The 26,678-nt window shown below is 43.9% G+C and overlaps 2 protein-coding genes across 2 annotated transcripts; both read left to right on the top strand.

Moving 5' to 3' along the window:
* The first annotated feature begins 2,069 nt into the window (after positions 1–2,069).
* LOC136169908 (E3 ubiquitin-protein ligase RNF113A-like) lies at positions 2,070–3,119 on the top strand. The gene has a single exon (XM_065938150.1). The coding sequence runs from the start codon at positions 2,070–2,072 to the stop codon at positions 3,117–3,119; it is 1,050 nt and encodes a 349-aa protein (XP_065794222.1).
* Positions 3,120–12,079: 8,960 nt separating this feature from the next.
* HTATIP2 (HIV-1 Tat interactive protein 2) lies at positions 12,080–25,651 on the top strand. Its single transcript, XM_065937235.1, has 6 exons — positions 12,080–12,274; positions 12,622–12,817; positions 14,491–14,598; positions 24,047–24,184; positions 24,679–24,740; positions 25,330–25,651. Exons 1-6 carry the CDS (start codon positions 12,159–12,161, stop codon positions 25,553–25,555), a joined length of 846 nt encoding a protein of 281 aa, XP_065793307.1. The 5' UTR covers positions 12,080–12,158; the 3' UTR covers positions 25,556–25,651.
* The last annotated feature ends 1,027 nt before the right edge of the window (positions 25,652–26,678 follow it).

Genomic DNA, 26,678 nt, shown 5'->3' with positions numbered 1-26,678 from the left:
CAGGCTCAGCAGGTAACAAGGCAAGTGATAGATTCTACATTGCCTTAAACCAGGTGTCCTGCCCCAGCAGCTGGCTAAACAGGCTCAGAGGTTTCAGATTATTAAACTTGAACTGGAACCTGCATTATATCTCCATGAATAATGATGATATTAAAATTATTAATAAAAATGACTGAATTTTATTTAGTGCTTAATAGTTAAGCAATAAACACTAAATACATTGCTGAGTGCTTTATAGGCAGCATCTTGCTTAATTTTCACAAATCTCCTGGGGAGTAAGTAGTGTTATAATTGTCCTTCACAGATAAGAAAACTGAGCTGCAGAGAGGTTAGATACTTTAAGAGACACCATAGCTTTGAGAGAATCTGTCTGCTGTAATTGTCTGAGCCACAAGACTACAGTTCCTTCCAATGCTGGCTCTACCACTTTCTAACTGTGTGACTTTTGGTTATTTGCCTAACCTCTCTGTGCCTCAGTTTCCTTATCTATAATAACTCCTGCTTCAGAAGCATATTGCAGGTATTAAATGAGCTAATGGTCCATATCGTTAAGTGCTGTAAAAGTACTTTTACAAAAAGAAGTGAAGCCCAGGTTGGTTCAGACCACTATATAGTCTAAGATAAAGATTATGCTTTTTCTCCTAATGGATATTGTTATGAAATGGATCCTAGTAACATGTTTAACCAAGGTTAATTTCTTCTTTGTGCAGCACAATCATCTAAGAATCTTTAAAAACTACTGATCCTGATTCAATAGGTCTAGTGCAAAGCCCAAGCATCTTTATTTTTCTGAAGTTTTAAGAGATGTCCATCCATAGCCAGAACTACAAGTCACTGCCGTAGTACTTAGATGTTGACAAAGATCTTTTCCATAATAAGATAATATTTATTCAGGGGTTACTATATGCTATATACTGAGTGCTTTATTTGGATCATCTCATTTTAATCCTCCAACAAAAGCTTCACGAGTTAGCTAACTACCGTCATCCACACTTTACAGATGGGAAAACCAAGGAATAGAAGGTAAGGAACTTGCCCAAGGTCACTTGCATAGCTGGTGGCAGAGTGGGGATTTTAAACCAGTGGAGCAATACCATGGTTGTACATTTAACTAGCAGCTTAGGCAACCTTCCCACGTAGGGTCTAATTTGAACTTTGAATAAATCTTTCACATAAAAAAATAAAAACAAACTTGCACATAAGTCTGTGCAGTGAGCTGGTTTTGCCATTATTCACAGTTTATAACTGCAGAGACTAAAACTAAGGACAAAAACTATAACTGCAGGACTAAAACCAAATATACACAGCTAGTCAGTGTACAAGCTGAGGCTTACACCTGGGTCTTATAACTTGAAATCCTATTCTCTTTCTCTATTGTCACAGAGAACTTCAAATAAACCAAAGTATTAGTTGCTCAGTCATGTCCGACTCTTTGAACAGTAGCCTGCCAGGCACCTCTGTCCATGGAATTCTCCAGGCAAGAATACTGGAGTAGGTTGCCCTTTCCTTCTCCCAAATAAACCAAGGTGGATAGTTCTTTTATAAGATCTTTCATATGCTTTACCTTCTCTTTCCTACAATGACTGCTTTGATCCATGCCATCACCCCCTCTGGCAAGAGCTTCAACCAAAAGCCCTCTTCTATCTTTATCTCTTTTCTGCACACTACTTCCAGTTTCTTCATCTGCTAAATGCAGAACTCATCAATCAACTCTTTAGATTAAAATCTGGCTAACATCTGTTTTGTCTGCCATTTGCAGTAGGTTGAATGGTGGCTCCAAAAAAAAAAATGTATATATATATATATATATATATACACATACACACACACCCACACTCCCCCCAGCCCCTGGGACCTGTGAGCATGACCTTATTGGGGGGCGGGGGGAGTCTTTTAAAATGCCCCTAAGGAGTGGCGCGCGCATGCGCTCTCGCGCACCCTTGCTCCCACAGTCCTCTGCGCCGCCGGTTTTGCATCCACCTCGTGGCAGACCGCACGAGTGCAGTGACGCGCAGGAGCCCCGCGCCACCCAACAGGCCACAACCGTTTCAGAGCTCGCAACTCTTAAAATGGCAGAGCAGCTTTCCCCGGGAAAGACGACGGACCAGGTGTGCACCTTTCTTTTCAGAAAGCCTGGACGAAAGGGGGGTGCAGGCTGCAGAAAACACCGGATCTGTGACCAAGAGTCCGGCGGCGCCGCCGGCGGCAGCAGCGGCAGCAGCAGCAGCGGTGACGAAGGCATCAGGGTGGTTCGTCCGGAAAAGAAGCGAGCGATCCACACTCCGATGATCCAGAAGACCCAGGGCGGTGGTAAACAGAAGGGGGCTCCCGGGGACCGGAGTAGCGAGGAGGAAGTGGAGGAGCCCGAGAGTCTCGGCGTGGTCTATAAGTCCACTCGCTCGGCGAGACCCGTGGGGCCAGAGGACATGGGGGCGACCGCTGTGTACGAGCTAGACACGGAGAAGGAGCGTGACGCACAAGCCATCTTTGAGCGCAGCCGGAAGATCCGGGAGGAGCTGAGGGGCAAGGAAGATGATAAGATCTACCGGGGAATGAATAATTATCAGAAATACGTGAGGCCCAAAGACATGTCTGCGGGCAGTGATTGCTCCGGAATGGCGAGGAAGGGCCCCATCCGGGCTCCCGAGCATCTGCGTGCCACCGTGCGCTGGGATTACCAGCCCGACATTTGTAAGGATTACAAGGAGACCGGCTTTTGTGGCTTCGGAGACAGCTGCAAATTCCTCCATGACCGCTCAGATTACAAGCACGGGTGGCAGATCCAACGCGAGCTCGATGAGGGTCGCTATGGCGTCGACGAGGATGAAAACTATGAAGTGGCGAGCAATGAGGAGGAGCTACCATTCAAGTGTTTCATCTGTCGCCAGACCTTCCAAAACCCTGTGGTCACCAAGTGCAGGCATTATTTCTGCGAGGGATGTGCGCTTCAGCATTTCCGCACCACCCCGCGGTGCTACGTCTGTGACCAGCAGACCAATGGCGTCTTCAATCCAGCGAAAGAATTGATCGCTAAACTGGCGAAGCGTCGAGCTGCAGAAGAGGGCGGTGCTTCCAGTTTCCCAGAAGACCCCGATAAGGGTCCAATTCCCATTACTTAATTTTCCGACTATTCTCAAATCTCGAAATGTTTTGTAGTTTTTGCGGGAAAAAAAATACTGTAGCTAAGTTAGAGATCTCTAGGTGAGATCATTTTGTATTTTTCTGGGTTGGACCTAAATCCAGCCTTAACTATCCTTGTAAGGCAGAAGAGAAGGCCATGTGAAGACAGAGGCAAAGACTGGTGTTCCCAGCCATAAACCAAGGGATCCCTGAAGCCACCAGAAGCTGGGAGAAGCAAAGAGCCTCTAGAAGGAAGATGACCCCACCAACGCCTTGATTTCAGACTTCGAGCCTCCAGAATTGTGACAGGATACACTGGTGGTGTTATAATCCACTCAGTGTTAATTTGTTGTGGCAGCTGTGGGGACCTAATACACTATTTCTTTACCTCTTCTTGACTTTGAGGGTTCATGACATCTCTGGCTTCCCTGCTCATCTGGCTCTGTACCTCAAATAAACCCTCAGCCCTTCTGGGACTCCTTCACTGTCTACTGCGTGGGACCCTCGGGTCCTTTATGTGCTATCCCTCATGTTGCTTCTTTGTTGGAAAGAAGACATGCCATGGCAACAGAAGTCCCCCCTCAGAAGGGAACTGGCTTTTGGGTAATATGGGGAAGGAAATGAACTCTGTAAGGACAGATGGTGTGTAAGCAGAGCACCATTTGCCCATGAGTTCCTTGCTATGTTTTCTCCTTTCTTGAAAAAAAAAAATTATTGTTTGTTTACTTTTGGCTGGATCTTCATTGCTGCACGTGGGCTATTCCCTAGTTGTGGGGGCTACTCTTCTCATTGTGGTGGTGTCTCTTGTTGCAGAGCATGGGCTCTAGGCGTGCTGGCTCAGTAGCTGAGGCGCATGGACTTAGTTACTTGTAGCATGTGGGGTCTTCTCGGACCAGCGATTGAAACGGTGTCCCCTGCATTGGCAGGAGGATTCTTTACCATTAGACCACTTTCCCATCAGGGAAACCTTCCCTCCCCCCACTTTTTAATCCCTCCCTGTATTGTTTCCATTAAAGAGCATATCTGAGGGTTACTACTTGTACAATTTATACCTCATTTTTGGGTACCATCTGCAAAGTAAGATTGTTTGACAAGTTGACTCCTTCCTCTCCTTCTGGGTCACATAAAACATGAAATCTATCATACAGAAGTTTTTCGTGAGTACCAGCTAAGTGTCAACTACAGATTGGCACTTACCAAGAGCATTGCCAATGAGTGAACAACAAAGGCATTTGCCATCTGTCTCTAAGGAGACTGAACCCCATGCTGCTATAGCTGTTGACCTTCAATAATCCCCGAGGAAGTTCAGGGTGGTGTGAGGCACTCTGCTCCAGGGAATCTGGTGGGACAGGTCTTTAGATAGTTGGATGTTTATAGGAACAGATTTTATGATCTCAATCCTTGCATCTCCTCATATATAGAGAAGCACTAAATCCCTTCATGGTGACCTCAGATCCTCACGACTAACAAAAAGCCTTTTGTAAAAATCAGTTCTTCATGGTATTGAACTCCCCCTTCATCTAAACCTTATATATTGACTTTCCCCCACTACCGCTTTGGAGCAGTCCCTCAGCGCTATCTGAGATGCTGCCTCCCCGGCTGCAGTCCTCATTTTGCCCCAAATAAAACTTACAACTCTCAAGTTGCACATCTTTTTTAGTCAACATAAGTATAAAACACTACTCCAAGAACCAGGACTTTATCAGTGAGATAAATGTGGTGCCTGAACTCACAGGGTAGTCTTCCTGGGTTGGTGAATACCATGCTTATCTACTTGGACTTGCCCAAGGTCACATAGCTACTAAGTGGCCAAGATTCAAATCTCCTTCTGTCTGATTTCAAAGTTCATGCTTTCCACCACATCCGGCCTATCGATCAGTGTTCTGGTAGGAAAACATAGAGTTGTTCAAATGGGACAGTGGAGGAGAATTTAATAAGAGAAGATTTATAAGAGGGTGGGGAGGATTAAGGAAAATCCAACAGGGAATGGTGCTGTGTCCCAGTGCTAACAATAGCTGGGTCTGAAGAGGTGTGGTGGGGAGGTGGTTACAGGAACTTGGAGAGGGTTGTCTGTAGCTGTGAGGGAGATCTGCATGATGGGAGTTGTGCCTCTTGGTAGAGGACCGACCCCAGTGACCCTGCAGAGAAGGATATGGGGAAATAAAGGCCCTTATCTCACTCTCTTCCCCCTTTCAGATAACCAGTGCCTTCCATTGGCCAAATCCAAATAGAAACTAGAGGACAAGCCAGAATGTTAACAGGCTTTAGACGTCAGCTATGAGGTCACAGAGAAGGGTGTAAAGGGTAGAAAGTGGATATGAGGGGACAAATGAGAAATGCCCAATACACCAGTATTTTACAAACTTTTCCCATTCAGATATTACCTTCATGAATTCATCATATCCCATGTATCCTGTACACTCACCTGTTCTTAATATTTTTTAAATGTCCTCACTTTTAAATACCTTATTAGATGTACTAATAGGTCACAAAGAGTCAGACGTGACTCAGCAACTGAACAACAACAACTAATAAATGTATTACTAGTAATTCAGGTAATATGTGGCTACCTTAAATAGAAGAAAACCATTAAAAATATAGTGAAAAATCATTGCCCCAAATTTAAAAAATAAAATTGATAACTATAAATGGTTGTTTATCTTTTGAGGTCAGGTACCGTCTGGCCCTGCCTGCTTATCCAGTGTCCTGCTCCAGGTGTTTACCCCTCCATTTCAGCCATGTTGATTTTTGGCCCCTCAATACCAGCCATACTCTCACCCACCACAGTGCCTTTGCATAGGTTATTCTTTAGCAATGGTCAGTGAGAGAACACTTAAAAATGCTAGGGAACTGAATAATACAACACATACAGGACAATCAGCTGAAAACAAGAGGAACTATGCTTTTCTGAAGACTATTCTAGAATTGCACTGGTATCACTAAACATTGGTCATTGACCTGGGTGTCCAAGGTCTTGTCCTGACATCAAACTTTAATTCTATGGTCTTACAAAGGATATTTAACCGAAACATGACTCAGTTTCTCCATCTTTATAAAATGAAACAAAAATTAACATCGAAGCAGGAAACATGTGGGTACATATGCCATCACCTCTTCACTCCTACAACTTCCAAAAGGGAAAAAAATTACTGTCAAGAATGTGATAAATATACCAAATCAGCACCTAAGTTGCTGAATGCAGTTCATGCCTATATTTGTTCTATGACAGGAATATAGCAAAATTTTCTTCTAAACACCTTCCTTTACCAAATCTAAATTCTTTGTGCCCCACCAGATATCTTAATAGTGCTACATTTATTTATAGCTCTCCTTTGCAAAAAAGGTCATCCAGCATACATACTTATGAATAAATGGAATAATAAATGGGGAAGAAGTATGACCACCTTGAATACTGTTTAAACCTATTCTTTCTTTTTTAATAGTGTGTTCTACTTTCTAGCCACAGGAATCAGAGAAGAAACCAAAGGAATCCAAAATTGCTGCTTTCCTTGAGGTGGTACTCTCAGACATGAGAAGTTGACCTCATCTAGGCTTCGTTCCTCTGTCTACACTGACGGTCAGGATGGTCTCCTTAGTTCTTCTCAGTCAGAACTAAGGAGATGCAGCTGACTAAGAAGGGACTTTTGCTTAGATTTGGCCTTTTCCACTGGACTTAAATCTCAGAGGATGCACTGGTATCTTAATAATCCACTCTCTTCATCCCTGCCCCCCACTCTGGGCCCTGAATAAAACTGGTCTGCACAGTCTAAGTTCCTTCTGACCAATTAGTACCAGCAGGAGATCACGGGAGGGAGAAGAGGATTCTCTGGCCAGCTAGTGATTAGGACTACATACTTCCACTTCAGGGGGCATGGGTTCAATCCCTGGTCAGGGATCTAAGATCCCACAAGCTGCACCAAAAAGGTGAAGAGAGTGAGGTTGGGCTATTATTCCCTCAACTCCTTCTCTATGTGGTTGCTCCAAACTCACTGTGTCCTATAAGACAGCCCTCTCTGTCTCAGTTTTGATAAACTGATCCCCTCTTCTCTTTTGCTCTTTGAAACATCATCCGTTTAGTACCCTTGCCTTCAATTACCCATTTTGAGTGTCATGTCTTTCCTATCTTGAACCTTGACTAAAACAGGGAGTGATAGGCTGGACCTGCCCACTGCCTTTGAGTTACCTTGTGAGGTCTGAGAGTCAGGCCGACATGAAGGAGAGAGGAGCCAAGGGAGGAAGAGGGATTGAGTCCTGGCCCCACTGGCTGACCGCCTGACTTCAGTGATGCCCAAGGCTTTCACACACAGAATTTTTTTTTATTATGTAATTCAGTATATATTTTTTTCTTTGCTTAAAACATCTTGAGCTGATGTTTCAATAGCTTGAAACAGAAGTCTTAATGAAGGTGTTACTAAAAATATAGCTCTAAAGTGAAGACATCTGGATCCCTGATGCTAAAAACTCAGCTGCTGCTAAGTCACATCCGTCGTGTCCAACTCTGTGTGACTCCATAGATGGCAAGCCCAACAGGCTCCTCTGTCCCTGGGAATCTCCAGGCAAGAATACTGGAGTGGGTTGCCATTTCCTTCTCCCTCTGTGTGCCTGAAAGTGAAAGTGAAGTCGCTCAGTCATGTCCGACTCTCAGCGACCCCATGGACCATAGCCTACCAGGCTCCTCCATCTATGGGATTCTCCAGGCAAGAGTACTGGAGTGGGTTGCCATTGCCTACTCCGGCTAAAGATTCTAGATCTGGCTTAAATACAGAACTGCCTTCTAGTTCCATTCTGCCTGAGGCCTGATCCTACAGCTGATTCTATTTTCAGATTTCTCTGAGATTCTGTCTCCCATACACACTATGTGGGTATTACAATATTCATCGTCTTTACTCTAGTTAGCATGAGTGAGTCTCTGTTTCTTGGAGCAAGGTGAACATAATAAAACAGTTCCCATTTTACAGATAAGAATATGAAGGCCAAGATAAATGAAGAAATTTCATCTAAGTCAAAGATAAGGTCAAACGTGGACTTGGCAGGCAGGTCTTCTGGCCCAGGGCCTTTTCATGCTATCCCAGCTTTCTTGTGTTTCCTTTACCTCCCTCCCTTTTCCCTTCCTATTTGCTCTGAAATTTTGTGGCCCTGTTGCCTTAGTAGTCTAGGTTGTGTCATTTTGTCTAAGGGCATCGATGCTCGCCAACTGTCAGAGAAGAAAAGCCATGGGCTTGTCTTTTTCTGAGTTCCATCCCTTGTCAGTTCACTCATTTGCATTTATCATGTGCTACCCTATGAAAGTTTGGGAGATGTTGGATAATGTTAACTTGTACTTTTATTTAACTCCCCAAGTATTCATAACTTACCATCTCAGGTGAGAGTACATTTGTCTTGTATCTGATTCATCCTGGAAAAGTCTATAGTACCTAGCACAGTATTTAGCTCACATTAGAGAATTAGTCGGAGAAGGCGATGGCACCCCACTCCAGTACTCTTCCCTGGAAAATCCCATGGACGGGGGAGCCTGGTAGGCTGCAGTCCATGGGGTCACGAAGAGTCGGACACGACTGAGTGACTTCACTTTCACTTTTCACTTTTATGCATTGGAGAAGGAAATGGCAACCCACTCCAGTGTTCTTGCCTGGAGAATCCCAGGGATGGGGTTGCACAGAGTCAGACACGACTGAAGTGACTTAGCAGCAGCAGCAGCAGAGAATCGGTATCCAGTATCCAGTGAGTATCCATCAACCGATTGACTCAAAGCATCTTATATTAGGCAAAATGTTGATGAAGTTGCTGTGACACATAGTGGCTCCAACATGACAGAAGTTGACCTATCCCACAGCCCGGAAGTGGGCAAACAGTCCAGGGTAGGAGGCAGATAGCTTTGTTCTATGAATTGATCCAGGAACTCAGGATCCAGCTTCTTACTCTGCCATTCTGCTTATGGTTAGAGCTGGCTCACTCATACCACATTCGCATCTTGGCATAAGGAAAGGAGAAAGGGGAAAGGGAAGGGAAAGCAGGTAGCTTTCTTATTAAAATGTGATTTGAGTGTGCACATATCTCAGCTTGCAGCTAATTGGCTAAAACATTGTCACATGTTCAAACGGACTTGAAAGTGATTTTGGGAAATATAGAATATAAATGGCCAGCCACATGGCTTGATAAAACTCAGAGCTCTATTGTTAAAAGACAAGAAAGACCATGTAATATCCAGTGAAATGGCTAAAATTTTAAAAAAGTGGGTGGGAGAAATCCTTGGTCATTCCTATCCTAGGTATTTACCTAAGAGTAATGCAAACCTGTGTCTACAGCAAGACAAGTAGAAGAATGTTCAAAGGAGTCTTAATCATAATAGCTAAAAACAGGAAACAGACCAAATGTTCATCAACAGATGTCATGGGCTATTCATCCAATGGACTGTTACTCAGCAATAAAGGAACAAAACTGCTGATACATGAAACAACCAAAGTTGACTTACCCATTTAGCAGAGTAGGCACAGTGCCCAGGCCCATGGAAATGTTTCAATTTCTTTTAGAATCAGAAGGAAAAAATGAACTTTTAGGTTGATGAAAATGTTTTATTATATAATATGTATTTGTCATTATAGTAACAGTTATAGGAGATAAATGTTATTTTTTATGAAAGAAAGGGCTCATTGAAGTCTGTAGGATCCATGAAAGTCATAACACAGGCCTACAAACAATAGAGATGAATCTTAAAAACATTATGCTGAGCAAAAGACTTGAGACAAAAAAGACCATGTGCTATATAATTTTATTTAATGAAGTTCTATAACAGACAAAACTAACCAACTGATAGATTAGAAAATGGTCGCCTTTGGGATGGGAGACATTGAAGGCACTTTCTTGGGTGACAGAAATGTTCCATATCTTGTTTCTAGTGGCGGTTATGAAGATGAATACACAATTATCTAAAAGCATGGAACAGAACCTTTTCCATCCATGCATTTTATTGTATGTATCCATGCCGAAGAATTGATGCTTTTGAACTGTGGTGTTGGAGAAGACTCTTGAGAGTCCCTTGGACTGCAAGGAGATCAAATCAGTCAATCCTAAAGGAAATCAGTCCTGAATATTCATTGGAAGGACTGACGCTGAAGCTGAAACTCCAATACTTTGGCCACCTGATGCGAAGAACTGACTCGTTGGAAAAGACTGAGGCTGGGAAAGATTAAGGCAGGAGGAGAAGGGGATGACAGAGGATGAGATGGTTAGATGGCATCACTGACTCGATGGGCATAAGTTTGAGCAAGCTTTGGGAGTTGGTAATGGACGGGGAAGCCTGGTGTGCTGCAATCTGTGGGTTGCAAAGAGTCGGACACAACTGAGCAACTGAACTGAACTGATTTTATTGTATATTAATTATGACATGATTTTAAAAAAAGAATTAACACTACAAAGCTAATCATCTCTGCAATACGTTTGATTAATGAATTCTTGAGACAGTGTTAGCTGGCATGGTTTTAAGTTGCCTTTTAGCAGAAATGCTCTAGGAACTCTAATGGAAGAATCCAACACCATGGCAGACCAGCAGGGAATGAAACACTCTGTTCCGTATCAGTTAAGGTTTTTGGTTGCAAGCAACAGAAAGTAGCTCTGGTTAGCTTAAGCAAAAATGAAACTATTGCCAAAAAAAAAAAGAAAGAAAGAAAGGAAAGAAAGAAAAAGAACAAGAGGAAATATAATGAACAGCCTTTGAACACAGGGAGGAATTAAAGAAAGTGAAACAATCAATCAGGCCATCAGATCACTGGCAGATCCCAGGATGATATTATCCTATATGGTTGCTCTGTCCAACCAAACTCTATATCAGCTTCCCACAGCATCATTTTATAACCTTCCAAAGTGAAAAACCTAGATGAGAAGTGTCAGTCTGGCTGAGCCTAGGTCTCACCTGCATGTAAAATAATTCCCTGGCAGTTGGAAGAGGAAACATGTTTTACTTGGCTTCTAGAGTAGAAGGTGGGGCCCTGTATCCCATTTATTTTGTAATTCTCTAAAATAAGACTTGGAGAAGGAAATGGCAAACCACACCAGTATTCTTGCCTGGAGAATGCCATGGACAGAGGAGCCTGACAGGCTACAATCTATGCTGTCGGAAGAGTCGACACAACTGAGCGACTAATCACAGCACAAAATAAGACTAGTATTTGAATGCTGGGCAGCCAAAAATGACCAAAATCCACAACACAATCAGTCTCTATTGTTCAGGTTCTAGCTTACGATTCTAACTCCTGTCCAGGACTTCCAAAATCAAGGACAGGCCCAGTGTAGATAACTATGTTCTAATACATGGATACTGGCGCCAAAGAGTGAACAGAGGAACCGTGTGGAAGGTTGCTCTGGCTCAACCATCTAGAACCCAGGCAGGGAAACCAGTTGTACTGGTGAGATAAGGTGAGAGCTGGAATTGCATAAGACAAATATTTGAAAGGCAGAGAGGATGGCAAGCCTTGGTGATTAATTTAGAATGTGGAAAGGCCGGCCAAAGGAGTCAGAGGGGGAGAGTCCGAATTTCTGACTTGAGAGGGACGGGGTGAAGATTGTGCAAATGAATAGACAGTCACACCCAAGAGAGGCCAGGAGCAGACTGATTTTACTGCTGTTTGGGGGCGGTTGGAAGGGAAGGGTTACGTTTCCATGTGAATTCAAGATGAAGATGTTCAACACGCAGTTATAGGTTTTGGAAAAGATCAAACGCAGGTCAAGGCTACTGGCCGAGGCCTTGGATGCGGGCCAACTCAGCCTAGAGGGTGAGGAAGAACGCAGGAGCGAGGGGCCCAGAGATCCCCGACATTGAGGTATTGGTCTCCGAGCTTTCTACCCAGCCGGGCGCAGCCACGTGCTCTGGGCGCGCCTGGGCCGCACCCTCCGGCCCCCACCGGGCCCCATCCCTCTGGGCGGGGCGAGCAGCAATACCCGGAAGTCACCCGGAAGGCGAAGTCCCGGTAGGCGTCGAGCTGGGAGGGGCCCCGCCGAGGCGTGCCAGGGGCCAGGGAACGCGGGCCTGGAGGGATGGCCGGATGTCCCGGCCCGCAGCTCTGAGCGCCGCGGCTGCGGCGGCGGCAGGGGTGGCGGCGCTGGTAGCCGCCTTGCTTCTGCTGCAGCCCGAGGACGTGGGGCCCGGAGCCAGCCTCAGGTAACCCCTCCGCTTGGGGGACCGAGCTGGGCTCCGCGCCCCCTGTGGTTGGAGGAAGGAGGGGCCAGAGTCGGGGACGCCGTGGGGGACACGGGGCGTCCTGGTACCGGCAGTTTGTGGCACCTGGGCGCAGCCCCCGTTCCAGCCCCTTCTGAGGTGTGGGTTGGCTCAGGTGCTGGGGAACGGCCAGGGCGCCCCGCCCTGCCGGTGACTCTGCACTTTCCCTTGGGCCCAGACTGCGGAGAAGAACCGTGCCTTCCTCCAGAACACACCACCCATTTTCGGGGGGAGCACGGCCGCCCCTGAAACGTCCCCGAGACCAGCACCTGTTAATGTTATTTCTGCAGCATGGCCGGGACAGATGCCCTGCCGAAGCTTCGGGAAGACTTCAGGATGCAGAATAAATCCGTCTTTATTCTGGGCGCCAGCGGGGAAACCGGCAGAGTGCTCTTGAAAGAAATTCTGGAACAGGGCCTGTTTTCCAAAGTCACGCTGATTGGCCGGAGGAAGCTCACGTTGGACGAGGAAGCTTATAAAAACGTGGTGGGTATTTGAGCTGGGATCAAAAGTGTCCCCGCAGTGTTGCTTCAGGGTGAGGGTATTTTCTGCTGCAAGGCTTGCGGTGGTCCCAAGAGGCGTTCAAGTGTGACCACGATTGGCCTGTGAGAGGCTTTACTGGAAGCTGGGTTGTCTGTCCAGGTGGGCCTCCTCCTCACTTGAACAAAGCCCTTCTCTCAGTCCAGACCCCCATAAGGTGGAGCCGAGGTGAAAGGGAGGCCAGGGACGAAGAGAAGAGTCATGTTGCCAGGGTTCTTCAATATGGCTTCTAGAAAAAACAGCCCTGCTACCTAGGGCAATTTTCTCAACCCCATTGCTTGTTTTGTTTACCTGTCCACTCCACACTAATGTCAGTGAATCAGAAGATGGTTTGTGGAGTGGGAAATGCTTTCTGGCACTGAGAGGTACGGTTATTCAGCTGCAAGAATTTGCCCTGCCTGACTTCTCAGGCCTGCAGGTTTGTGTCTGTAAGTTGAATCATCCTTTTACTGTCACTTACACTTTCTTGGTTGACCCACTGTTACAGCAGACTGCAGTCTGGTGCTCATCCGCTAAATATTTGAAGCTTGAGCTTGGTGGAGATTTGTAAAGGGAGTAATTTGTAAACTGCAGTAAATTAAACTGTACTGTAATTCTGGTATCTCCAACTGTTCCCACAGGTTTCACAGGTGGGACATTCCAGTTAGCAACTGTCTCACAGATAAATGTCCTTGACTCCAGAAGGTCATTTTGCATATGTTTTTGGTCTCAGGATTTTTGTGTTCTAAGACTTAGGTAATATGTGATCTTCATAGTCTGACTTCATGGGGCATGAAGTTGGACACTTCTGGCCATTAGAAACTGAAATAGAGTTCTGTGCTTTGATGGCCGAGTTTTGGTGGCACTTCTTTTGGTCAGACACTTTCTGTAAGCATTCTTTTCTTCAGCGTTGGGTACAGTGCCAGGAAAATGCTTTTGAAAGAGAGGGAAAAGCAACATTTTGTGTAAACTCCTGGATGATGGGAACTTTTGAAACTTTTCTTTTTTAAATTTCACAGCAAACTTAAGAGGTTAGGTGGAGTTTCTTGAATATTCACAAGTGTGAGAATTAGCAACGGTGCTTATCAAAAGTGCAGTGTTGGCATGAGACCTGGGAGTGTGGCTTTTTGTCAAGCACCTGCTGCCTGATTCTAATGCTGCTTTAGACGGAAGGAAAGGTTATCTTTCACATTTTATTGATGAAGGAACTGAGACATATAAATAACTTGGCCAAAATGATTGTCATGCGTAGTAAGCAGCAAACCCAAGACTCAAACCTAGGTTTTGAGATTCCAGACACCATTTCCTTCCTTGACATTATACCTCATTGGTATTTCTCCTGGTAATATACAGAGAGGTCTTTTATTTTTCCAGAGAGAAAATTATATTTGAACCTGACTTAAGAGAGCTAGATCACCTGTAGTCCAGTTGTGTGTACTCTAGAGATTTAAGTACATTGTTGATGTTTAAATTTAGATTTATTGCTTTTTCTGGAAGAAAATGAGCTTGCAAAATGTGATGTTAAGTGAATGGACTCTGGTAATATTCTCTCATTTATTCTTTAAATCTAGGGGGAGTATTTTTTTTCCTGTTTGTTTTAATAACATCAAATAATATACAGCTATGTCTGTCTTGTCTAGAATCAAGAAGTGGTGGACTTTGAGAAACTGGATGACTATGCTTCTGCCTTTCAAGGTCATGATGTTGGATTCTGTTGCCTGGGTGCCACGAGAAAAAAAGCTGGGGCGGTAAGGAAGAAATACACCACCCTTTTCCCTTTTCTCTTGTCAGTCACGTCAGAGATTCCATTTTTGCTCCCGCTTTTGCTTTCTATTTGCTGTGCTTAAGTGTATATTAGCACTTAACATTTAAGATTCCATGTGCTGCCCTAGCATTTGCTATACTAACTGATAAAATCATCTTTCCTTCAACATAATCCTTGAGTTCAGATCCCATCATAGATATTTCATGGTTTTGCCTTTTACAAATATTGTGGTCACTCCATCCTCTGACTAAGGTTTGAGTAAAAGTAACTGGCTCATACTCTTAGCAGTAGGTTTTTTTGTTTCTTTATAAATGTCTTAAATTGATCGCTCTCACTTGAGTGATTTGCTTCAACCTATTTTCATGCAGAGCCTTAAGCTCCACGCTAGAACATCAGAGGCACGATTCAGCTAGCCTCCAGTGATGACTCAGCCTCCAGCGATGATTCAACCCCTGTGGTGATTCAGCCTTAACTGACTCAGAACTGTCTTCACAGACATTTTATTTGCTTTTTAATGATAAATTGCATTCTAAATTGCATCAGCCTCTGTCTAGAAGTCAAACTTTACTATATAGTTTGAAATCAAAGCTTACTATGTGGATCCTGGGCAAGTGTTAATGCGTACATCTTATTTAATTTGTACCTTGACTATAGTTTATCTCCCTAACGAATTTACTTGCTGGAGTTAAACATATCTGTTAATATGCAGGACCACGATGGTCCCATGGGGGCTTACCATAGGTTTATAAACGGACCCAGGCATCAGAATCATTTCAGAGAACGCACGGTTAAGAACTATTGATTTATACCAACCAAGAAGTTAGGCTCAGATGTATTTCTCTGGGCTCTTTGGGTGATCCAAAGAATAATTCTATTTTATGCTCTCATTAGGGACTAATTTCCAGATTTTCTGTAGTTTTGCCATGTGCCCAGAGGAACAATCTGATTTTTTAGTTCTTTGCTGGGAAGTGAGGATTATCAAGTTTGACACTCTCAGGAACTGGCACATCATCTCTCCTACAAAGGGTCATTTTCCTGCCTAGCAGCTCATGCAGTCTTTTCTGTCCCAGGGACAGTCACAAGCCTTGTGCCCTCTAAAAGCATGGAAAAATTTTTGTTCTAGTACCCTGCAGGTTCCACTGTCTCAACTGCCGACCTGACTTTGGTGGTGACTCAGCAAAATAAAAAACACTGCATTAGGCATAGAGCAGTTGATTTTCATGACAGAAGGCAAATCTCATAGGGCTCTCCAGGGGAAAGTCTAAATTGTTTTATTGCATTCAAATTACGTAAGGCAGTTTTAATCAGGATTTGGGTGTGTTCCCTATCCGGAACATTTTTGTTTTGATGGGAGTTTTTTCCCCACCTCACAGGCTGCTCAATACCTTTTATTCTCCAAACAGTTTGAAAAAAATAAAAGTAACTAATGAGTAAAGAAAAGACTAGTAAACCAAATATATAATCTCAGAAATTAGTTAAGGCATAAATGGTTTAAGAAGATAGTGACAGGAAATAAGCTGACACTTCCTCCAGAAGTCTTTTTTGTTTTTAATTTGAAACTAATTTAGATTGGATGCAATATAAAGCTTGGAGGTTGTGATAACTTAAGGCAGTTTAAAAGAAGTGACAGTTCACAAGTGGCTAGGTAGTTGTTTGATGGGGGCCTTACCCCACCTGGTATTCTGGTCAGGAACCCTGTCTGTTCTTGTTTCTTAATGGTATCTGGGCTTTATTTTTTATTTTTTTCATTTATTTTTATTAGTTGGAGGCTAATTACTTTACAGTATTGTTGTGGTTTTTGTCATACACTGACATGAATCAGCCTGTCTGTTTTTAAAAAAAAAGGTCATTGGATGGCTTTTCCAAGTTGGCGGCTAGCTAGCGAAGTGTCGTTCTGTAGCTGTTTTGTAACTGAAACAGCCCACATTTTCATCTAGTACCCTGAGTTTCCAGTGGAGGAACTTCAAGAAATTCAGGGTTTCTATCTCTAGTGTTGAAGCCTTCTGAGTAGCCCACTTATTTCCCTTTGACCTTCATTGTATTAGTTTGCTACGGCTGTCATAACAAAAGATGATAACCCTTGTGGCTTAAACAACAGGAATTTCCTGTCTCCCAGTCCTGAAGTCTGGACATCTGAGATCAGGGTATTGACAGTGTTGGTCCCTTCTAAGGGCTGGGAGGGAAGGATGCTTTCCAGGCTTCTCTGTTTGACCTGCAGATGGCTGACTTCTCTCTGTGTCTCTTCTCATGGCGTTTTTCCTACATACTTGTATGTGCATGCTAAGTCACTTCAGTCTGTCTGACTCTGTGCAAACCTATGGACTATAGCCTGCCAGGCTCCTCGGTCCATGGGATTCTCCAGGCAAGAATACTGGAGTGAGCTGCCAGGCCCCTCTCCAAGGGATCTTCCTGACCCAGGGGTTAAACCCTAGTCATTGTCTCCTGCGTTGGCAGGTGGGTTCTTTACCACTAGCGCCACCTGCCAGTGGCCATGTCCAAATTTCTCCTTTTTATAACAATACTGGTCAAACTGAATTAAGAACCACCATACTCAGTATGGGGCTTCCCTTGTGGCTCAGACTGTAAAGAATCTGCCTGCAATGTGGGAGACCTGGGTTCATTCCCTGGGTCAGAAGGGTATGGCTTCCTGGAGGGTATTCCCTGGAGAAGGGTATGGCTACCCACTCCAGTATTCTTGCCTGCAGAATTCCATGGATAGAGGAGCCTGGCTGGCTTCAGTCCATGGGGTTGCAAGGAGTTGGACATGACTGAGCGACTACTCAGTATGACCTCATCTTAACTAATTACATCTGCAAACAAGGACACATTTACTGGAGTTTAGGCCTTCAACATATGAATTTTGAGGGGAGAAGGTTGCAACCATAAAATACAGTCTACCAAGATTTCTGTTGACGCTGGTGCAAGGAGTAGGTCTGTTAGCCGTCTTGAGCTGTTTGGAAAACCGTTTCCTTTAGCAGTAGCTGGTGAGATGTTGATCATCTTTTCACAGTCACAAGCCATAGTTGTCCAATCAATGCAGGGACTTCGTGACCTGGCCCTAATCCAGATGTGTTGCATCAGAATCTGAGGTTGGAAGCCTGTTTTTAATAGGCTTCTTGGGGGATTCTGATGCAACCAACTTTCTTCTTCTTGTTGGGCCTGCTTTCAGGAGGCGTTGGGCGGTATTAGTCCTCCTCACCTGCTGGTTTTCCAGGTACTGTTGACCCAGATGGCCATCACCTTGCTTTGCTATGTAACTTACGTGCCAGTGAAGGTTGAAATATCCCTTGAAAAACAGATCTACATTGGCTGCAAGTGAAGTACAAAAAAAGTGGTGCTTTCTTCTTATTAAGTGAAGGATTTGGTTAGTGAGTTTGAGGGGGGTGTTATTGTAGTTTCATCTTTTCATTTATGTCCTCACCAGCTCAGCATAGGATTCTGAAGTCCAGGCTCTTGGAGTCTATCAAATGAACGGTACCATTAATGTGATTAACACAGCTACTGTCACATTTATTAGGCATCATTGAAGTCTCTGGGCTTCTGATTCTGATAATACACTCTTCTAAACCAGGCGCTTGCACACTGCTGTGGGCCGAATACAGCCTGCCTGTTTTTGAATAGCCCTTGAACTATGTTCTATAAATGTTTTTATATTTTTAAGTGGTTAAAAATTTTCAAAGAGGAAAAATGTGTCATGACATATGAGGATATAAGAAATTCAAATTTCTGTATCCATAAATAAAATTCTATTGAAATATTTTCATTACTTTATGTATTATTAATGGCTACATTTGCACGATGATGGCAGAGGTGTGTAATGACAATTGTAAATCTGCACATATTTACTATCTCATCCTTTACAGGGAAAGTTTGCCAGCCCCTGTTGTCACCTCTGCTGTTTTATTTGATGTCTAGGAGGGGACTTGTGAAGTAGTGAGGTCCCAGATGGTTCAAGGGACCCAGATTATAGGCTCTGTTTGGATACCGAGTGGCTATGGGGCCTTGGGTATGCCAATTAGCTCCCGAGGATCATGGCCTCCTTATCTATGCTGAGAGGGAGGTGACGACTGCAGCCCCTTTGGCCTGCAAAATTCTTTGACTTTTAAAACACAGAGAAAAAGAGTGCCCCAAATGGAAAAAAAAAATGTGTGAGAACATGGAGATTGGCTCAGGAATCTCTGTAAGATTTTGTTTTTCTCTCCAGAGCTCTTTGACTCACCAAGACCTTGCTTCCCACTCTGTACTTGAAGTATAGACGTGCTCTCCAGGACAGGAACACATGGGGTCTCAGGTCATACCATTCATTGTTGGTCGGCATCTCTTTGTTTTCTAGACTAATTTGTAGGGTTGGATTGAAAAGGGAGTGGAGGAGAAAGAATCTGAAGCAGCAATATGGCCAAGTGGGACCCTTTGCGGGATGATAGATCCTCCCTTCTTGGAAAAGATTCTTCTTGACCTTGCGTCATTCCCACTGCTTGCTTGTCGTATCAGTCGGTATTGAAATACTGGGTCAGGATGAGTTATTCCTAAGGCACAATGTTCCCAGTGTACAGGCATTGGCAAAGATTAGAAAGAATACTTAGTAGTTTTGGATCATCATAAGACATAAAGAGTAATTAAAGAATTTGTCTCCCTAGATGTTTGTGGAGCTCACAAAGCTCTCTCTGCTATGTCATAGGAGTATATTGTGTTTATTCTTTTGAGCAGGTACTGGAAAAGGAAATTTATAGTGGCAATTTAGTCAGTTCCTTTTTCTAGAAGGACTCTGATTCCTGTCTTAGGGTAAAACACACCAACTGTGGATCATAAAGACACAATAATATAATGAATGGACTTAATGCTCTCAGAATAGACGTCTGTTTTTTCCTGCTATATGGTTGGGGAAACTAAGTACAGTTTTTCCGAAAATTGTGTTTCTGGGATATGGAGTAGCTTGTTTTAGTTTGTTTTTCTATTGCTTTCTTATTTGAGCTGCTAGAGAACAAGAAAGGGTGTTAATAATAAGGTTTTAAAGATAGCTCCCTTCGGTCTGTAAACAGCATCTTCCTCATTCCAGAGAAAACCAGTTATGTGTCGGTGTCTCGGACTCAGTCGCTAGGATCTGCATTTAGTTTGGTTTCCAAGTCCTTGAAAGCCGTTGACCCCTTTGCTTTTGAGTTTCATTCACCAGCTGAAAGGCCACGCATCAGGGTGGGGGAAGTGAAATTCAAAGTTTGTGGGCTTGGAAAGATGCGTTTTTATAATCAGCTTGAGGGCTCAGAGGATTTGTGAAATCGTTTTGGATTAACAGCCATTGATTGCTAATAAAACAGTATTTTGCTTTGTCCAGAGAACAGCGGTGGAGAAAGGTATGGGCACCTTGTCAACAGGGCCCCATTGAGCAGGACTGATGGGCCAAGTGTGGGGGTCGCAGCAGCAGCGTGGGTGCTCGTCCCGCAAGGAGCCGTTGTCAGCCCTTCGCCCGGCGGGTGACAGGAGGGACGCCAGAGGCTGATGGCTGGGGTGCTATTGATGTGCCTTAGCTGACTAAGCAGATTGAAAAAAGTCCCATGGTATTTATGTCACTTTAATTTTCATCAAACAATCGGAGACGACAGGACTCTATTAAGGAGAGGTTGATCCAGAACTAAAGCCAAATAAATTGGGGTCTCAGTTTAATCAAATTATCCCTTTACTGGCCTTGGATTAAGTGAGAGCCACGGCGTCGGTCTAGAGCCTTGTGATTGGCTGATGCTTTCCCTTATTTTTAAAGACGCTGATGAAAGAAGAAGCGTTTTTTAACAGAGGTAGTTCTAATAATCCTTCTAAGAAATAGTGCTAAACCAGCAGCGACAACAAAAAGGAATTTCACTCGTCAACACTGTAATTTTATTGGAAATAGTGAACCTGTTATGAAAATCAGAGTCCTAGTGAATTGGAGTGAGGGGAAGAAAATAGATACGGAAGAGAGGTAGAGTGTTTTCGAATTTTTTGATGTCATTTTGGGTGGCTCTTGGCACATTTTTCAGCACATGTAAAATCTCAATTCAGAGAATGGCTCTGAGGAGGTCAGTCTCATCCCCCTCTCAGGATGTGCTCAGTATTAAAATCAGTTTGCTGCACACCCGTTTAGAAAAGCAGCAAGAGGAAATTGTAATCAGTGTGTAGGATGGGTCTTCCAGTCCAGAATTAGGATTGAATGTCAAAGTCTACAACACAAAAGGAGATGGGGATGATACCTGGCTAAGAGTTAAGGTTATATCATCTAAAAGAAGGAAAGGCAAAGGAACAACACTGTCCTGCAGGTCGTGGACATAGTCAAAAATTCTCTGTGGGGAGTGATGAGAAGAGAGGACAAAACAGGTTTTGGGGGTAACAGTGATGCTCTATTTCTGGGCCTGGGGGCTGGTTGCAGAAGATGTTTAGTTTATGAACACTTTATAGCCAGTCCTAAACTGAAAATCTGTTTTCTTTTATGATCCACTGCAAGAGAAGGTTTGGAAAGTTTGCTCAGACCTCTTGTTTTAGAATTGAATTCTGTATTGGTTTCCTATTGCTGCTGTAACAAATTCCCTCAAAGTTAATGGCTTGAAACAACGTAAATTTATCATCTTATGGTTAGCAGGCGGATGTGGATTTTGCTGAGATAAAATCAAGGTGTTGACTGGGCTGCATTCTCTTCTGCCGGCTCTAGGGGAGAATCCATTTCTTTACAGTTTCCGGCCCTAGAGGCCATGGGGGTTCATGGTCCCTTCCTCCATCTTTAAGGCCAGCAATGGGGGATCCAGTGCCCCTCACACTGCCTGACTCCAGCCTCCTTTTCTGCTACCCTTTTCCACTGTAAGGACTCTTGTGATTACATTGGGCCCAGTTGGATATACAGAATAACCTTTTCAACGTCAAGGTGGTTGTTACTCATTGTTGTTGTTCATCGCTAAGTTGTGTCTGACTCTTTGTGACCCCATCAAACTGTGGAAAATTCTTAAAGAGATGGGCCACCTTCCATATCTCCTGAGAATCCTGTATAGGTCAACCTGTATAGGTCAACAGTTAGAACCGGACATGGAACAAAGGACTGTTTGAGAATTGGGAAAGGAGTACCTCAAGCCTGTGTATTGTCACCCCACTTATTTGATTTATATGCAGAGTAAATCATGCAAAATCCCACGCTGGGGTGAATAACAAGCTGGAATCAAGATTGCTGGGAGAAACATCAACAACCTCAGATACACTGATGATACCACTTTAGATCCAACCAGTCCATCCTAAAGGAGATCAGTCCTGGGTGTTCATTGGAAGGACTGATGTTGAAGCTGAAACTCCAATACTTTGGCCACCTGATGCCAAGAGCTGACTCATTGGAAAAGACCCTGATCCTGGGAAAGATTGGGGGCAGGAGGAGAAGGGGATGATGGAGGATGAGATGGCTGGATAGCATCATCAACTCGATGGGCATGGGTTTGGGTGGACTCCGGGAGTTGGTGATGGACAGGGAGGCCTGGCATGCTACGGTTCATGGGGTCGCAAAGAGTCGGACACGACTGAGCGACTGAACTGAACTGAACTAATGGCAGAAAGTGAAGAGGAACTAAAGAGCCTTTTGATGAGGGTGAAAGACGAGAGTGAAAAAGCTGATTAGCAGTCATAATTCCACCCGCAACCTTCATTCACCTTGGCCATGCAGCCTCTAACACATTCACAGGTGTTGGGATTAGCATGTGGGCATCTTTGAGGGGCCATTATTCTGTCTACCACAACAATGAATTAGTCTTGCCATTGGCTGGAGACGGTGTGAAGTAAGAAGGAACATGGGTACAAGTGGGAAGCCCTGCTTAGAGAGTCAGGAATTTGCATGCTGCTCTCAGCTCTCTCACTTATTAGCCGGGAGTTCTTGGAATGCTGGGCCTTGTGGTCAGATCTCCACAGTGAGGGGGTTGGCTGTGATGTTTCCAAAAGTGCCTTCTATCTATCCTATGAAAGATACATACATTTAGGATCAATAACTACAAGAGGGCAGACTTTAAAAAATTTATGTATTCTTAATTGAAGAATAACTGCTTGACAGAATTTTGTTTGTCAAGCAGCAGCAAGAATCAACCTTAGGTACACCCATGTCCCCTCCCTCCTGAACCTCTCTCCCATATCTCTCCCGATCCCATCCCTCTAGATGGTTACAGAGTCTCTGTTTGAGCAGATTTTTAATTAAAAACAACAACAAAAAAGTCACTGGGACAGTAATCTAGCCTTCAGATTTGGAATCCTCCTTATGTGAAACCTCATTATATAATTGTGGGTACTTGTGAAGTTCAACTTCACTGGACTTTAGACTTCTTTTCAGCTGTCCTGAGTTTGAGTATGCCCGGCCTTGTGGTGGTCCCAAGAAGCTATTACACGGAATTCCCTTTTCTGGATACAGGCATGTATCCTTCAGTTAGACCCTAAAAATAAAAATGAGTCCATATTATCTTGTTTACACCATTGTCTCCCCTCCTCCTTTGATTGCCTCTTATTTTTTTCCTAGTTGGATTTGCCTTTTTTCTGCTTTCACTGGACTTTTATTCATTCCAATATTTTTGGAGTGCCTACCAGGTACTGGGCATACAGATGCTGAGATGTGAACTAAGAAAGACCCAACAGTTACCCTCACTGGACTGAGTCTAGATCAGGAGTCTCCAGACATTCTTAATTATATGTTGTTGTTTATTTAACTCTTTTGCGACCCCCATGAACTGTAGGCTGCTAGGCTCCTCTGTCCATGGGATTCCCCAGGTAAGAATACTGGAGCGTTTTGTCATTGCCTTCTCCAGGGGATCTTCCCAACCCAGGGATCAAACCCACGTCTCCTGCCTGTCAGGTAGATTCTTTTAACACTGAGCCACCTGGGAAACCCCTTTGATTATACACCTGTCAGTAAAAAGTTTGCAGATGCACTCCTTACTAACATGTAAAGTATGTTGTAAAACATACATAAGAGTTGGAAATTAAACAGACTTCATTCTCACAGTGCCTGGATAGTATCTGCAGCCACTCTTTTGAGACACCACCATGTTAAAGTTAACACTGAAAAAAAACAGAGAAAACACAAACAGGGTGGTAAGGTTGTAAAGTGATTAAAGACAAAGAAATGTGAGACTAAAAACAGTCTCTCAGCCTGATAATATCATCGTTCCTTTTGCTCATTGCAGAGTTGCTTGGTGTCTGGTTTCAATGTCACTGTCCTTGTTTTTTCATCACAGTCTGGCCTTGCTACTGAAGCTGGTACATCCGTCCTGAGCGTCACATCACAGCCATTCCCAGGGTCTGAGCCTGACGTTCATGTTTTACTAGGATTCATTTTACTTAGATCCTCTTCCTTCCCCACCGCAGGACTGCTTATCTGCCACCAAGCTGAGGAGTAATTTTTAAGACAAACTCACAGCTGTTTGGAAATAACTCATTCTTTTTGCCCTTAGGAGGGATTTATCCGTGTTGATCGTGATTATGTCCTGAAGTCTGCAGAGCTCGCAAAGTCTGGAGGGTGCAAGCATTTCAACTTGCTCTCCTCTAAGGGAGCTGATAAGTCAAGCAATTTTTTATATCTGCAAGTCAAGGTTTGTGCATGTTTCTGTCTTTTATATACTTTGGGGAACCTTGGCTTTTTGGCAGTAATAATATAAAATGCTAGGTAATGCCAAAATGCACTAAATGCATTATGTTATGCATTTTTTATAGCTGCAGGGACTGCTCTTTTGCCGGGATATATTTAGTAATCAAGAGTGATTTGAAAGATAATTTCCAGTGTCTTCCCCTTTGTTGATTATCTGGTAAGCATGAAATGAAATGTTGCCATCTCTGGTATTGAAGATAAGCTCAGAACCCTAGCATTAGAAGAGACTGAGATAGTTCACTGAATCTTTTTTAATTTTCTACTGCATGTCATCTCTTCCTTCGCTTTCCAGACTCTAGAAGCTGAAAATCTGAAAGAGGATATTTACATATATTGAGACCTGCAGAAGCAGATTGTCTTCAAAATCCCAAGTTACTCTTGTTGTTAGCATTACAGCAAGTTGGTCTTGATTACATACTAAATGTCTTTTGCTAACAGGGGGAAGTGGAAGCTAGAGTTGAAGAGTTAAAATTTGATCGTTACTCCATATTTAGGCCTGGGTAAGTATTCCTACTGCCTAGGAGTACACCTTTAAGTTGATTATTCTCTAGGAGCTGCTTTTTCATTTGAAGAGACTGACAAATAAGATATCTATGATGTGAATAGAAGTCGTATGGAGGGAGAGCACTTCCCCGAAGAACCCAGCTTTGAGCTTTCAACAAAGGGGTAGATGGTTGTTGGTGCCAGGTTCAGAATAGTCTGGAATTTCCTGGGTAGCTTTTGCTGCCTTCTTCTTCAGAATCCTCTTCATGTCCAAATAAGACCGTTTTCACACTGGACTGGTGTTTGGGCTGCCCTAACAGAGTAACATCACAGAAGGGGAGGTTACCAGTCCAAGATCAAGGTGCCATCGGGGTTCGTGTTGGATGACGTCATACTGGGGGTTAGGGCTTTAACATGAATTTGGGGAGACAGTTCAATTACCATCCTGTATGGTCTGAGATTCCGGGAGATAGGGGAGGACAGGGAAGCCTGGTGTGCTGCAGTCCATGGGGTCACAAAGAGCTGGACACGACTTAGTGACTGAGCAACAGCAATGGTCTGAATGCAATTTACCATCTGTTCCCCTGCTTCTCTTTTTCTCTTCAGAGTTCTCTTATGTGATAGGCAGGAATCTCGCCCAGTTGAATGGCTGGTGAGGAAGTTCTTCGGCTCCTTACCAGAATCTTGGGCCAGTGGGCACTCTGTGCCGGTGATAACTGTGGTCAGAGCAATGCTGAACAACATGGTGAGACCAAGTGACGCGAAGAAGGAGCTGCTGGATAACAAGGCCATCCATGACCTGGGGAAAGCCGATGACCCTCTCAAGCCATGACCACACTGAGTAAATGTATTTTTTTAATTGTCAGACTCAACACCTACTAGCTAATTAGTAATTTCAGAGTCTAAAAAAAAATATGCTTTAACTATGGTTTTCAGTTTTCGTCCAGTCAAAAAATGATTGTGCTTTGCGTCAGTATTTTAGAACCTGGGGCTTTCCTTGCAGCTCAGATGCTGAAGAACGTGCTTGCAGTGTGGGAGACCCAGGTTCAATCCCTGGGTGGGGAAGATCCCTGGAGAAAGGAATGGCTACCCACTCCAGTCTTCTTGCCTGGAGAATTCCATGGACAGAGGAACCTGGCGGGCTACATACAGTCCATGGGGTTGCAAAGGGTCAGACACGACTGAGCAACTAACATTTACTTGCTTGTACATAAGTAGACATCACACGGGGAGCCTTTCAAAAATAGAGATCCACCAGCTCCCTGGTGGCCTAGTGTCTGGTATTCTGCACAGAAATAAAGAGGTTCATAGGAGGGCCTGAGTCAGACTTTTCTGACTCAGAATTTTTGCGTTATGGGCACAGAAATCTGTTGTTGAAACTTAATGTTCTGATGCCACTGGCACAGAGGCCAGCTTTTTCTGCAGAGTCACAGCAGCAGTGCACACTTTATGTATCATGCAGATGAGTTCTGAACTAAAATTATTTACATTTGTGTCTCTGAGTTACCCTCTGGTGACTGCCTGTTAATTGTGTAAGTGAACATTATGCCTTACTACTTCTTTTGGATATATAATAAAAGTTATTACGTAACTGAGCTTATATAATTCATGGGAGAATTAAATAGAATAGTTAATATGAATGGACAAGTTGTGCGTGCCCTTAGATTGTTAGAAAATGCCCAGGTTTCAGTGGGAATATGCAGTGTATTGACCAGTGGGGTGATAGAATAGCAGCTAATATTTATCAGGTGATTGTTAAAGGCCAACCTTTATACATGCTGTCTGTCCTTTAACCCTCCAAGCAATCCTTATAATTCACATCATCCCATATCTTAGATGGGGAAGCTGAGGCTCACTGTGGCTAAGTCCCTTGCCCAAGGGCCCAAAGCTAAAGCCAGGAAGTAGCAGAACCAGGATTCTAACCCAAGTCAGCCTGAATCCATAGCTTCTGTTTT

The sequence above is a fragment of the Muntiacus reevesi genome, chromosome 5 (assembly GCF_963930625.1).
Source record: "Muntiacus reevesi chromosome 5, mMunRee1.1, whole genome shotgun sequence".
In the NCBI taxonomy this organism is placed as follows: Eukaryota; Metazoa; Chordata; class Mammalia; order Artiodactyla; family Cervidae; genus Muntiacus; species Muntiacus reevesi.
This window is presented reverse-complemented; position numbering and strand designations above follow the sequence as displayed.